Genomic DNA, 12,596 nt, shown 5'->3' with positions numbered 1-12,596 from the left:
ACTATTTGTGCTAACATTTGCCTCAAGGCTATCCACACAGTATTACGCTATGTACTTTCATGTTTTTTCCTTACACGCCGGTGATACCTGATTGGATTTGCCTTTATCGTGTACACCTTCTACAAGTATTTCTACTACTCCCATTCCATTTCAGAGATCTACAACCATACAAGCTTTACTGACACAGTGAGTGTATACCCATCTGTGTCCACTCCTTCTGGTAAGCCCCCCCACATTTTCAATCACGGTGGTAGATCTACTGTCAACACTTGATTATTATACATTTCTTTACACTTTAGGTGTACAACATTTTTGAATTCACTTGATATCTTATGGACTTTCACATGTATGACTACTCACGCTAATCTATGGGCTTTTAATATATATACTGTATATTTTGTCTAGAGATATTCACTCACCTATATAGACAGTTTTTTAGGTATACATCCTATACGGATGTTTCAGAGGTTTAACCTCTTACCTATTTCTGTCTCTAGATTTGTTTGTTTCTCATATATATGTTATCATGCGTACTTCTAGGTACTGTATATCACATATTTATGTTTAACTTTTTTGCTTTAGCGCTGCATTTATTCTTTTTGTTATATATCACAGGTTTGATCACTTGTTTTTGATAGCTGCTTCTCTTGTTTCCTTGACAGCGCAGTATTTATACATACACTGTTCATGATCATCAGTATGAAATACAATCTCCCGTAAACCAGGTGTGCCAATGTCAAATGGACATTGTTTTAAAGAAGAAGTACAGCCAAGCTTGGCTGTACTGCTCCTGTGGATCACAGGAGTGCAGTTAGTTTTGTACTCCCATGACCCATTTTCAGCAGAGAGCGGGCTGAAGTCTGCTTTTAACTGACATCACAGAGCCGGTCCTGGCTTAGGAAGGATCACAACCATATGGGCAGGATCTGCCCACATGCCTGGACCGGCACCTGGCTCAATGAGTCAGCTGCTCCCACCCCCTTCACAGCCCAGCTCTCTAGTGAGTGTGGGGAGGGGGGCAGAGCAGAGAGTCGTTGACTAAGCGATCAATTGTGTTTGATCGCTCGGTTCTCAGTGTTAGCGCCAGCGGGGGACAGATGCATTATAAGGATGCTTCATCCACATAGGTAAGTATGATTCACAAAAAAAAGCAAATCCCATACTTCTCTTTTAAAATCACAAAAAGGTGTAACTCCCAAAAAATCTCAACAAAATGAAGACATATATAATAATCTAAGCAAATTTATTTCTAAGGTTTCATTTAAGATCCCAACTCATATTTTTTATATGTGTGTGTGATATCTGTTCAGTTACATCTGACTGGGCAATTTTATCCAGCTCTCAAGCCACCATGTCTGACACACTTAAGATCCCTTTCACCCTGAGGCGCTAGAAAACTGCCCATAAAATGTTGGGCGTTTTTGCAGTGCTTTTGCTGAGCTTTTCAATCACTTTTGGGGAGTTAGCGTTGTGCTTTTTTAAGGTCACATGACTCAAAAGAACCATTTTTCGATGCTTTTGAAGCGCTTTTGCTGCACTTTCCAGGCGCTTTTGAAAGCGCTTCCCATTAATTTCCCATTCATTTCAATGGGCAGGGGCGTTTTTGAGGTGCTTTTTAAGCGTTCCAAACATTCCCCACCAGCGCATCGCCCCAGTGTGAAAGGATCCATTGATATTAATGGGAAGCAGTTTTCAGGTGCTTTTTTAGCGCAAAAGCGCCTAAAACGCACCTCAGCGTGAAAGGGGTCTTAGAGCCTTTTCCATAAAAATTCCTTGGAGAGTTTCCAGGTCCAGGTTTCCAGGTCTTATTTACACAGGCTTGGGACTGGCATGCAGCTTGTGATGACACATGTGCACAGCCAATTTGTATAGACATACTAGGCAACGTTAAACAGGAGCCAATGAACATAATAGCATGTCTTTGGAGTGTAGGAGGACACCAGAGTACCCAGAACAAAACCCATGCAAACACAGGGAGCACATGCAAACTGAATATAAATGAGGTCCTGGTCGAGATTCCAACCAAGAACCACATTGCTGCAATGCATAAGAAGCCCTAACCAGTAAGCCACTTGGCTGCCTACACTCCTTCTATAACCCACTACATGCAACCAGCATGATCCTTCAACAGTTAATAGAACAAAGCTGTTTTCTACTTTAAATTAGTTGATACAAATTACTGTGTGTCATTTCTAACTGGCATCAGTTGTGACTTATGTTTTTACTGCCCAATGTACACACCAGTGAATTAGGAGATGGGATGGTGACTTGCTAAGACATCAAAAAGGCCATGCTGGTTGTACACCAATGAACAAAGTGTGCGAAACATACCGCCAGTATTGGAAAAATAACATATTTTACATTTTTAGTTACCACAAGTTTTTTCTGATAGATACATAATTAAATTGCCATAAAATATTCTCACAACTCTGGTTGCACTGGATGCAAGTAGCAAGCCTGAATTCCACTTTCTAAATTTAGTTTAGTGTATGTGTTTCAATAATGAAAAAAAAAGGAAAAAACAAAACAAAACAGGATTATAACGGTAAGGCAGTAATGTAATGCTTGTTTCCTAGATAAAGCCTAAAGTGCATTTTCTATACTCTACACAAAGCCATCTGACTGAGACAATTAAGGGATTAGCTCGACACCATCACAAGTCCATTGCAGCCCAGTCATTTTGAGCAGTTCACACTTCATCATTTCCCCATTGGTTCTTTGGAAAGAGAGCTATTCCCTAGCAATAAACAGAACAAATAAATGACATTTAATCATGACACAGTGTCAAGGAGAAGAAGAATGTACTCACCCCAGGTAAAGTTTTAATATTGTGCAATGCGTTCTGTGCTTCCAGTGCTGCTTTTCTTGTATAAAACGTTACGAAACAACAACCTGCGGATCAGACACAGAGAGGGATTAGGAAATGCCTGAATATAAGATCCAGGTACAGCCTAAATGAAGATAAATGAACTGTATAGTGAAAGAGGATTTAAAAACTCCCTCTAACATGTACAATAGAGTACAAGTATTAATGCCAAATGTACTTCTAGTAGAACACAATTTTAAAATACTCTGAGTTAATATATTGTATATTGTAGACAGACCAAGCTTTGAATGATATTTCCTTGCAATTTATTTATATTCTATTGAAAATTAATTGGCATTTTTTCAATATGGATGGAGGGGATGTTTGGGATTAAAACGGCTTGGGCTATTTGACTTCTAAAGTACTCGTGTCTTAAATAGTGGGTGGAAACATTAACCAAAGTAAAAAAAAATCCCCTATTTTCACACAACTATACACATTCATTTCGTATACATTTTGTATACATTTCGTATATTATAAAAAAAAGGGAGCAATTTTACTGTATTGCCATGCTACCAAGCAAGAGAATGGAATGAAAACTTCCGCAACTGGTTCTTATTTGATGAGATCATTGAATAGACTATTAATGGTCATCTTTAATTAGATATCAGTCTATGGGTATCTATTCTGTATGTATGAGAACCTTAAAGTCTATCAACAGTACTGTTTTTCGAATTTCTAAAAAGCATGCACACCTAAAAAACATCTGGAAAAACCTTTACAGTGTAATCATATATTTGTATTATGCAGCTCTGATCAATCAAATGACTCATCAGCACACTGCTTCAGCTAAATACAGTAATCTTCTGCATAAGTGTAATCACAGTGTGCTTCTGTGGCTTACATAAAATACTGCTGTATAGCACAATGTTACACAATACTTTTTTTTCACAAGGTCAATTCTTTATTTAAGCAATCAACAATCAACACAGCAAAGTTACATATGCTTGAGAGTTGGATATTGCAACCATGACTCACTGAAATAGACTATTTATTAGAATATTAAACACATTTCAGTATCAAAGCATTAAACATAGTGCAGCAATTGACAGTCAAGGGACAACACGTGGCATACAGCTCCCAACATGCAGTCAAACAGGTGGTCCTGCGCAAGGCTGTGAGTACATGGAAGAACAACTTTTTATATGTAATTAGGCTGCATGGATTGGGTAGGAAAAAGAAAGTGAAGATGGGGCTTGGCAGTGACGAGCACAGGAAGACCAAAGAGGGTAGTTGATAGATTAATCTAGTCTTCTCTCCAACTAGTATCCATGAAATAAGGGTGGGTACAGTAGTAAACTATCTGAATACTCCAGGTTTCCCATGTCTGGAGGTATCCTGGTGGTGAACATGGGTTAGATTTAGGTGCAGTATTCTGTAATGAATTGGAAGTCATTCTGATAAAACCAAGTAAATCGAAGTTCATCCTCCTGATTTTTTAATGAAGTGGCATGATTCTCCATACAGTAAGTTTAATTAATTACTGAGATCCATTGGCCAATGGAGGGGGGTTCCACCCATCCCTCTTTTTTGGAAATATACATTTTCACAGCATTCAGGAAATAGATGAGTCTTAAGTTTTTATAAATAACCTTCCATTATTTAGTATTAAAGAAACAAAGGTGTCTATTTATAAAAAAAATGTTGTGCAAAAGCATTCACACAGTCAACATGAATAATCACCCTAATCTGTCTAATATGTTTATTTCCTATGATTGGCAGCACCATCTAGTGGCCATAATGATGTATTTTCCTAATTGAGATATTCATAGGAAATAAGCATATCACATACGTCATGGCGATTATTTGTGATGTCAGTGTGAATGTATAAGGCACACAGCAAAATTTATTATGAATAGAACACTTACCTTTATTCCATACATGGCCTTACATAACAAAGGCAGCTAATTTGCAAGAACAGTAACCTGCAACAACCAATGAGAGTTCACTAAGATTAAGTTATACCAGGACCCAATGAATTCTTATTGGATGTTATGGATTACTGCACTTAGGTATTAGCACTTAAAAATTAGATCACTTTGCTGAAAAATTTAATTAGAGACGTAATTTTTATTGTTAATTCGTATGTGAATTAAATGGTGTGATTTAAGCAGAGTTCACTTTACTGGTTGCAATGAAGGACTATCAGCATTTCACCGAAGAACTAGCAGATATTTACTGAATAACACCAGTTGTTTAGATGTTGTTTTTTTCCAGTGGCTATACTTATACTTATAGGTTTCCATTTTTTTATAATTTCCTAATATATTGGAAAATTGCTAAACTGCATTTGTACTAAGAAATATGCCTATACATTGTCACTAAATATTCTATACCTATGCTACCATGTTGCATCCACAAGACTGGTGGGCAGCCTGGTGCAAATATTGGCTATTTCAGTAAACCGGTGCAAAGAAAATATGGCAAATACAAAGCATAGCATCTACAACAACTGGTTAGAATCAATCTCATACAGGCTTTAATTGAGTGATCTCTTTCAGTTAATTCTTCTTGTACTGATTACTGACTAAGCCCATTAGTGAGCATCAATTGTGGTTTCTTCTAAAGTCTGGTGCACACTATCACTTTTTTCTTTTTAAAAAACTGACAGCTCAGGTCAGAGCTGCTGTACTAACAATCAGAGGTTGGGACAGCGATCTTCCCCGCTGAGCTAAAGTGTTCTGACAGGGGGAAGGCCCTCCGCCCAGGGCCGAGACAAGGGGTGGCCAGAAGGGGCGGCTTCCCTGGGTGCAGCGTGCATTGTATGGATGGGGAAACCACAAGTTCCTTCTACTATAAGGCTGACAGGAGTAGTGACATCAGCATCACTACTTCTGTCAGCCCAGTGTTAGAAACAGCAAAGAGTGGAGGAGAGAGCCAGGAGGAGATGTGGGCTGTGCTCTCTCTCCCCCTCCCCCTCATAAGCTTGCACATAATGAAGGGGGGGTGAATTTGGCATCTTTGCCCTGGATGACCTTGTTCCGGCACTGCCCCCGCTAGAACACTCCGGTCAGCTCTCTCAACCATTGGCTGAGAGCGCTGATCGGGAGCCAGTCAGCTGCTGGTTTTCCAGCATGTTTGTCCAACAAAAGCTGGGCAAATGGCCGGCATCTGTCAGACCGGCTGCCATACACACGGGAAAAATGTCGGGTGTTTTTGATTGAACTGGCCGATGTCGCCTTTGGCCCATGTTTACTAGGTTTAAGGATGTTCAGCTAAATGTGTAGTGGTAATAGAAAGATTATCAATATGCCATTTTAGTAAGATCCAAGTAGGTCTAAGGCTTCATTCCCACGGCCGTAAAAATGCTACTGATGTTATTACACGTGTTTTTCTAAAAAAATGTGTAGAGAAAGTGATCAGGAAAATACTTATACGCTTACTTTTACATATAGATGTGTTCAAATGCATAAAGACGCATAAAGACATATATGTTTACATAATGATAATTTAGTTTCCCCTTTGTTTAGACTTACTTTGCAAACACTTATACATGCGTTATACACATGTTCTTAGACAGATTTTTGGATTCTGTGTTACGGACTCCAATACATGGCATGTTCACACACCTGTGTGAATCGCTCCCCTGAAAGCTGTGTTCAGATCCATAATTAAACTTGTATATGTTTTTTTTTTTTTTTCTATGGTTATGCGAATGAAAGCTAATGCTGAGTGGTAGGATGTAAGAACAGAGCACCAAGTTTCATCTTCCACCAGTGACATTAAAGATGATCTAGGTGACAAGCACATTTTATCTATATACAAGAGGCATGTGTATTCTTCCAGATATGTGCAATAATCTTGTGTGAAGCATTGGGTCTGATTTACTAAAGACAAATCGGCTATTTACTATGCTGGGGGATTTTCACTAAGCTTTGTGAATGAGGTAAAGCTTTGCTGCCTTCCATCATCCAATCATGTACAAGTAAATATCTTTTTTTCTTTTTTTTTACCTGCATAATTGAATATTCTCTGCAAAGTAAATTTTCACCTTATTCACTAAGCTATGGCAAAATTCCTTTGCAAAGTAAACAACCTATTTACTTTTAGTAACCCTTTTACTTCTGTACAGGAGCATCCTAAATTAAGACCAGTCACTGCTGCTCTCTCTCATCGTCTTTTTTCTGCCCCCTTCCTGTAGTTATATACCGGCAGCCTTTAATGCCCCCCCATGCTAAGCCCCTCCTACAGCTCTGCTCTCTGCATGGATTATGTACAACACAGTGATGACATCACTACTTTTACAAGGTCATAACTGAGTTTGCAAAGACATTTTATGCAAGCAAATTGAATTTATATCCTTTTTTGGATATTGAAGAATATACTTTGTTGAATTGTTTGTGCCCAGAGTTCAGCTTTACACATTTTTTCCTTAATACCTACATAGTAGGGATGAACATCGGCTGTTCGATCGTTCACCGAATTGCGAACGTTATGGGCCGTTTGCGCCAAATTCATGTGGCGCGTCACGGCCCATAATTCATTGGGGCATCGCAGTGCATTGCTGGCTGATGATTGGCCAAGCATGCACTATGACCCGCATGCTTGGCCAATCACAACGCCGTCAGTAGAGAGAGCTGTAATTGGCCAAAGCCAGGGTGGCTTTGGCCAATTATGGCTCAGGGGGTTTAGAACATGCCCCACACTATATAAGGCCGCCTGCACGGCGGCCCTGCGTAGTGTGTTCCAGCGTGCTTAGATAGACAGAGAGACAGTGTCATTTCATTTGAGTTAGCTAGATTAGGCAGGACAGTCAGTGAGTTAGCTGCACTTACAGTGTATTGTGTATATATATATGCATCCCAGGTGTTGTATATATATATATATATATATATATATATATATATACACTGTATTCAGTTTAGCTAGATCCGTTCCTATTATCTTCCTACTGACAGGCAGGCTTGTCTTGTTACAGTATTTACAGCTACCTGAAAAAAATTGCTGGTGTTCTTTTGATCCTATTAGTACCACAGTCAGGCAGCTAGACTATTTACAGTTAGTGCAGTGCGTCCTCCTCACAGTGTTCAGTTAAAGCTACAAGTTAGGGTAGTGCGTCCTCCTCACAGTGTTCAGCTAAAGCTACAAGTTGGTGTAGTGCGTCCTCCTCACAGTGTTCAGCTAAAACTACAAGTTAGTGTAGTGCAACCTCTGCACAGTGTTCAGCTAAAGCTGCAAGTTAGTGTAGTGCATCCTCTGAACAGTGTTCAGCTAAAACTACAAGTTAGTGTAGTGCGACCTCTGCGCAGTGTTCAGCTAAAGCTACAAGTTAGTGTAGTGTGTCCTCCTCACAGTGTTCAGCTAAAACTACAAGTTAGTGTAGTGCCACCTCTGCACAGTGTTCAGCTAAAGCTACAAGTTAGTGTAGTGCGAGCGCTGCACAGTGTTCAGCTAAAGCTACAAGTTAGTGTAGTGCGTCCTCCACACAGTGTTCAGCTAAAACTACAAGTTAGTGTAGTGCGTCCTCTGAACAGTGTTCAGCTAAAACTACAAGTTAGTGTAGTGCATCTTCCTCACAGTGTTCAGCTAAAGCTACAAGTTAGTTTAGTGTGACCTCTGTACAGTGTTCAGCTAAAGCTACAAGTTAGGGTAGTGCGTCCTCCTCACAGTGTTCAGCTAAAGCTACAAGTTAGTTTAGTGTGACCTCTGCACAGTGTTCAGCTAAAGCTACAAGTTAGGGTAGTGCGTCCTCCTCACAGTGTTCAGCTAAAGCTACAAGTTGGTGTAGTGTGTCCTCCTCACAGTGTTCAGCTAAAACTACAAGTTAGTGTAGTGCGTCCTCCTCAAAGTGTTCAGCTAAAGCTACAAGTTAGTTTAGTGTGACCTCTGCACAGTGTTCAGCTAAAGCTACAAGTTAGGGTAGTGCGTCCTCCTCACAGTGTTCAGCTAAAGCTACAAGTTGGTGTAGTGCATCCTCTGAACAGTGTTCAGCTAAATCTACAAGTTAGTGTAGTGCGACCTCTGCACAGTGTTCAGCTAAAGCTACAAGTTAGTGTAGTGCGTCCTCCTCACAGTGTTCAGCTAAAGCTACAAGTTGGTGTAGTGCGTCCTCCTCACAGTGTTCAGCTAAAACTACAAGTTAGTGTAGTGCGACCTCTGCACAGTGTTCAGCTAAAGCTACAAGTTAGTGTAGTGCGAGCTCTGCACAGTGTTCAGCTAAAGCTACAAGTTAGTGTAGTGCGTCCTCCTCACAGTGTTCAGCTAAAACTACAAGTTAGTGTAGTGCGTCCTCCACACAGTGTTCAGCTAAAACTACAAGTTAGTGTAGTGCATCTTCCTCACAGTGTTCAGCTAAAGCTACAAGTTAGTTTAGTGTGACCTCTGCACAGTGTTCAGCTAAAGCTACAAGTTAGGGTAGTGCGTCCTCCTCACAGTGTTCAGCTAAAGCTACAAGTTAGTTTAGTGTGACCTCTGTACAGTGTTCAGCTAAAGCTACAAGTTAGGGTAGTGCGTCCTCCTCACAGTGTTCAGCTAAAGCTACAAGTTGGTGTAGTGCGTCCTCCTCACAGTGTTCAGCTAAAACTACAGGTTAGTGTAGTGCGTCCTCCTCAAAGTGTTCAGCTAAAGCTACAAGTTAGTTTAGTGCGTCCTCTGAACAATGTTTAGCTAAAACTACAAGTTAGTGTAGTGCGACCTCTGCACAGTGTTCAGCTAAAGCTACAAGTTAGTGTAGTGTGTCCTCCTCACAGTGTTCAGCTAAAACTACAAGTTAGTGTAGTGCGACCTCTGCACAGTGTTCAGCTAAAGATACAAGTTAGTGTAGTGCATCCTCTGAACAGTGTTCAGCTAAAACTACAAGTTAGTGTAGTGCGACCTCTGCACAGTGTTCAGCTAAAGCTACAAGTTAGTGTAGTGCGTCCTCTGAACAGTGTTCAACTAAAGCTACAAGTTAGTGTAGTGCGTCCTCCTCACAGTGTTCAGCTAAAACTACAAGTTAGTGTAGTGCGACCTCTGCACAGTGTTCAGCTAAAGCTACCTGTAGAAGGTTGGTGGTGTTTTCCTGAACCTATCACTACCGCAGGCAGCTAAATAAGCTACAAGTTAGTTTTTTGCGAGCTCTGCACAGTGTTCAGCTAAAGCTACCTGTAGAAGGTTGGTGGTGTTTTCCTGATCCTACCACTACCGCAGGCAGCTAAATAAGCTACAAGTTAGTTTTTTGCGAGCTCTGCACAGTGTTCACCTAAAGCTACCTGTAGAAGGTTGGTGGTATTTTCCTGATCCTATCACTACCACAGGCAGCTAAATAAACTACAAGTTAGTTTTTTGCGAGCTCTGCACAGTGTTCACCTAAAGCTACCTGTCGAAGGTTGGTGGTGTCCTCCTGATCCTATCACTGCCGCAGGCAGCTAAATAAGCTACAAGTTAGTTTTTTGCGAGCTCTGCACAGTGTTCAGCTAAAGCTACCTGTAGAAGGTTGGTGGTGTTCTCATACTACAGGCAGGCAGTTGATTTTGCTAGATGCAGTATCAATATATATATATATATATATATATATATATATATATATATATATATATATATCCCAGCTTAGTGCAGCTACAGGCCATTAGTATGTCTGGAAGGCCAACAAGGAGAGGCAGACAATAAAGAGGGCAAGCAGGCTCTGTGTCTAGAGGCAACAGTGCTGGTCGTGGAGACGGTGCATCCTCATCAGCACGTGGCCGTGGGACACGCTTGGCCTTTTTTTTGGCAGCTGGCCGTGTTGAGCTGCAACATGCGGAAGACTTGGTCGAGTGGATGACCAAGCCGTCCTCATCCTCCTCATCCTCTCTCACCCATGCTCAGGGTACTTTGTCTGGCAAAGCAGCTGCCAACGCGGCCTCTTCCCTCGGCTCAATGGCATCAGTGACTCCTTCTCTAGCCCCACCATGTTCTCCTGAGGAGTCCCTCGAACTGTTTGACCACAGTGTTGGGTACATGCTCCAGGAGGATGCCCAGTGTTTAGAAGGCAATCTAGCAGTCATGCTACCCCTGCTGCAGCATACTGCCAGGTTTGCTCCAGTGATGAGGAGGGAGGGGATGATGAGGTCACTGACTCAATGTGGGTGCCTGATAGGAGAGAGGAGGAGTTGGCACATCACCAACGAGGCAGGATGCCCTCCAGGGGCCAGCCTAAGGGCAGCACACTGACTGCATCACACCCCAAAGCTTCGCATGTGCAGGGCACTGTTGTCTCTGTGCGTTATTCCAAAAGTTCTTTGGTGTGGGCCTTTTTTGAGACAAGTGCATCAGATCGCACCACTGCTATTTGCAACATATGTCTCAAGCGTATCCCGCGTGGCCAAAACATCTCCTGCTTGGGCACCACATGCTTGACCAGACATATGTTGACCTGCCATGCAGTTCGTTGGCAAGCGTATCTTAAAGACCCACACCAAAGAACAAAGAGGACCTCTTCTTGCTCCTCATCAGCTGAGATCTCCAACCCCACTATACCTTCAGTCCTCTCTGAGACCTGCACTGAGAGGAATGAAGGTGTAGAATTAGGTGTGTCACAGCCAAGTACTTATGGGCAATCTGCTTTCAGTACACGACGTCAGATTGTACCAGGCAAATTTCCCTGCCCCAGCTGCTGCACCACTGAAAGAAGTTTGCTCCCAGCCATCCACATGCCCAGTGGTTGAATGCTAGCTTGGCAAAATTGCTAGCACTTCAACTGCTGCCTTTTCAGTTGGTAGACTCTCCCTCCTTCCGTGAGTTTGTGGAATGTGCGGTTCCTCAGTGGCAGGTACCCAAATGCTACTTTTTCTCATGGAAGGCAATTCCTGCTCTCTACAGGCAATGTCTTGGCCTCGCTGGACAGGGCGGTCAGTGGTAAGGTGCATATTACCGCTGACTCATGGTCCAGCAGGCATGGACAGGGACGTTGCCTAAGTTTCACCGCGCATTGGGTGACTCTGCTGGCAGCTGGGAAGGATGCAGGACAAGGTGCAGTAGTGTTGGAGGTTGTTCCGCCACCACGCCTCCAAAATGCCACTACTAATGATTGTGACACACCTCTCTCCTCCAACCCCTCCTCTTCTTCTTCCTTCATGGCCTCTTCCTGAGCTTTGTCCTCGGAACCAGCGGTGCTCCGTAGCCGTTCAAGGCGTATGCAGGCCAAAAGATGCCATGCGGTGCTTGAGTTGGTGTGCTTGGGGGACAGGAGCCACACTGGGGCAGAGGTTCTGTCAGCTCTGCAGGGGCAGGTTCAGAGGTGGTTGACGCCACGCCAACTTAAGGCAAGAATGGTGGTTTGCGACAATGACACCAACCTCCTCTCTGCCCTCCGACAGGGACAAATGACCCATGTGCCCTGTTTGGCTCACGTCCTTAACTTGGTGGTGCAGTGGTTCTTGGGCAGGTGCCCGGGCTTACAGGATGTCCTGAGGCAGGCCAGAAAAGTCTGTGTGCATTTCCGCCGGTCATATAATGCCAGTGCTCAGCTGGCAGACCTCCAAAAGGAGTTTAACCTGCCCAAGAACCGCCTAATCTGTGACATGCCCACCAGGTGGAACTCAACGTTGGCCATGCTGCAGTGGCTGCACACGCAGCAGAGGGCCATCAATGAGTACCTGTGTGACTATGGCACCAGGACAGGGTCAGGGGAGCTTGTTTTTTTTCCCCACGCCAGTGGGCCATGATCAGGGATGCATGCACTGTCCTGTCACCATTTGAGGAGGCCACGAGGATAATGAGCAGTGACAGTGCATGCATCAGTGACACTGTCCCCCTTGTCCACCTGTTGGAG

At 42.7% G+C, this 12,596-nt stretch overlaps 1 protein-coding gene across 27 annotated transcripts in view; it reads right to left on the bottom strand.

The window, feature by feature from the left end:
- Positions 1-12,596, bottom strand: part of CELF2 (CUGBP Elav-like family member 2) — a 785,403-nt gene that overhangs the window by 321,006 nt on the left and 451,801 nt on the right. For all 27 annotated transcript variants that reach the window (XM_073619453.1, XM_073619451.1, XM_073619452.1 and 24 more), the window contains one exon: positions 2,810-2,892. In XM_073619453.1, the coding sequence (XP_073475554.1) occupies positions 2,810-2,892 (83 nt within the window). The remainder of the gene's footprint in view (positions 1-2,809; positions 2,893-12,596) is intronic.

The sequence above is a fragment of the Aquarana catesbeiana genome, linkage group LG03, assembly GCF_042186555.1.
Source record: "Aquarana catesbeiana isolate 2022-GZ linkage group LG03, ASM4218655v1, whole genome shotgun sequence".
Classification (NCBI taxonomy): Eukaryota; Metazoa; Chordata; class Amphibia; order Anura; family Ranidae; genus Aquarana; species Aquarana catesbeiana.
This window is presented reverse-complemented; position numbering and strand designations above follow the sequence as displayed.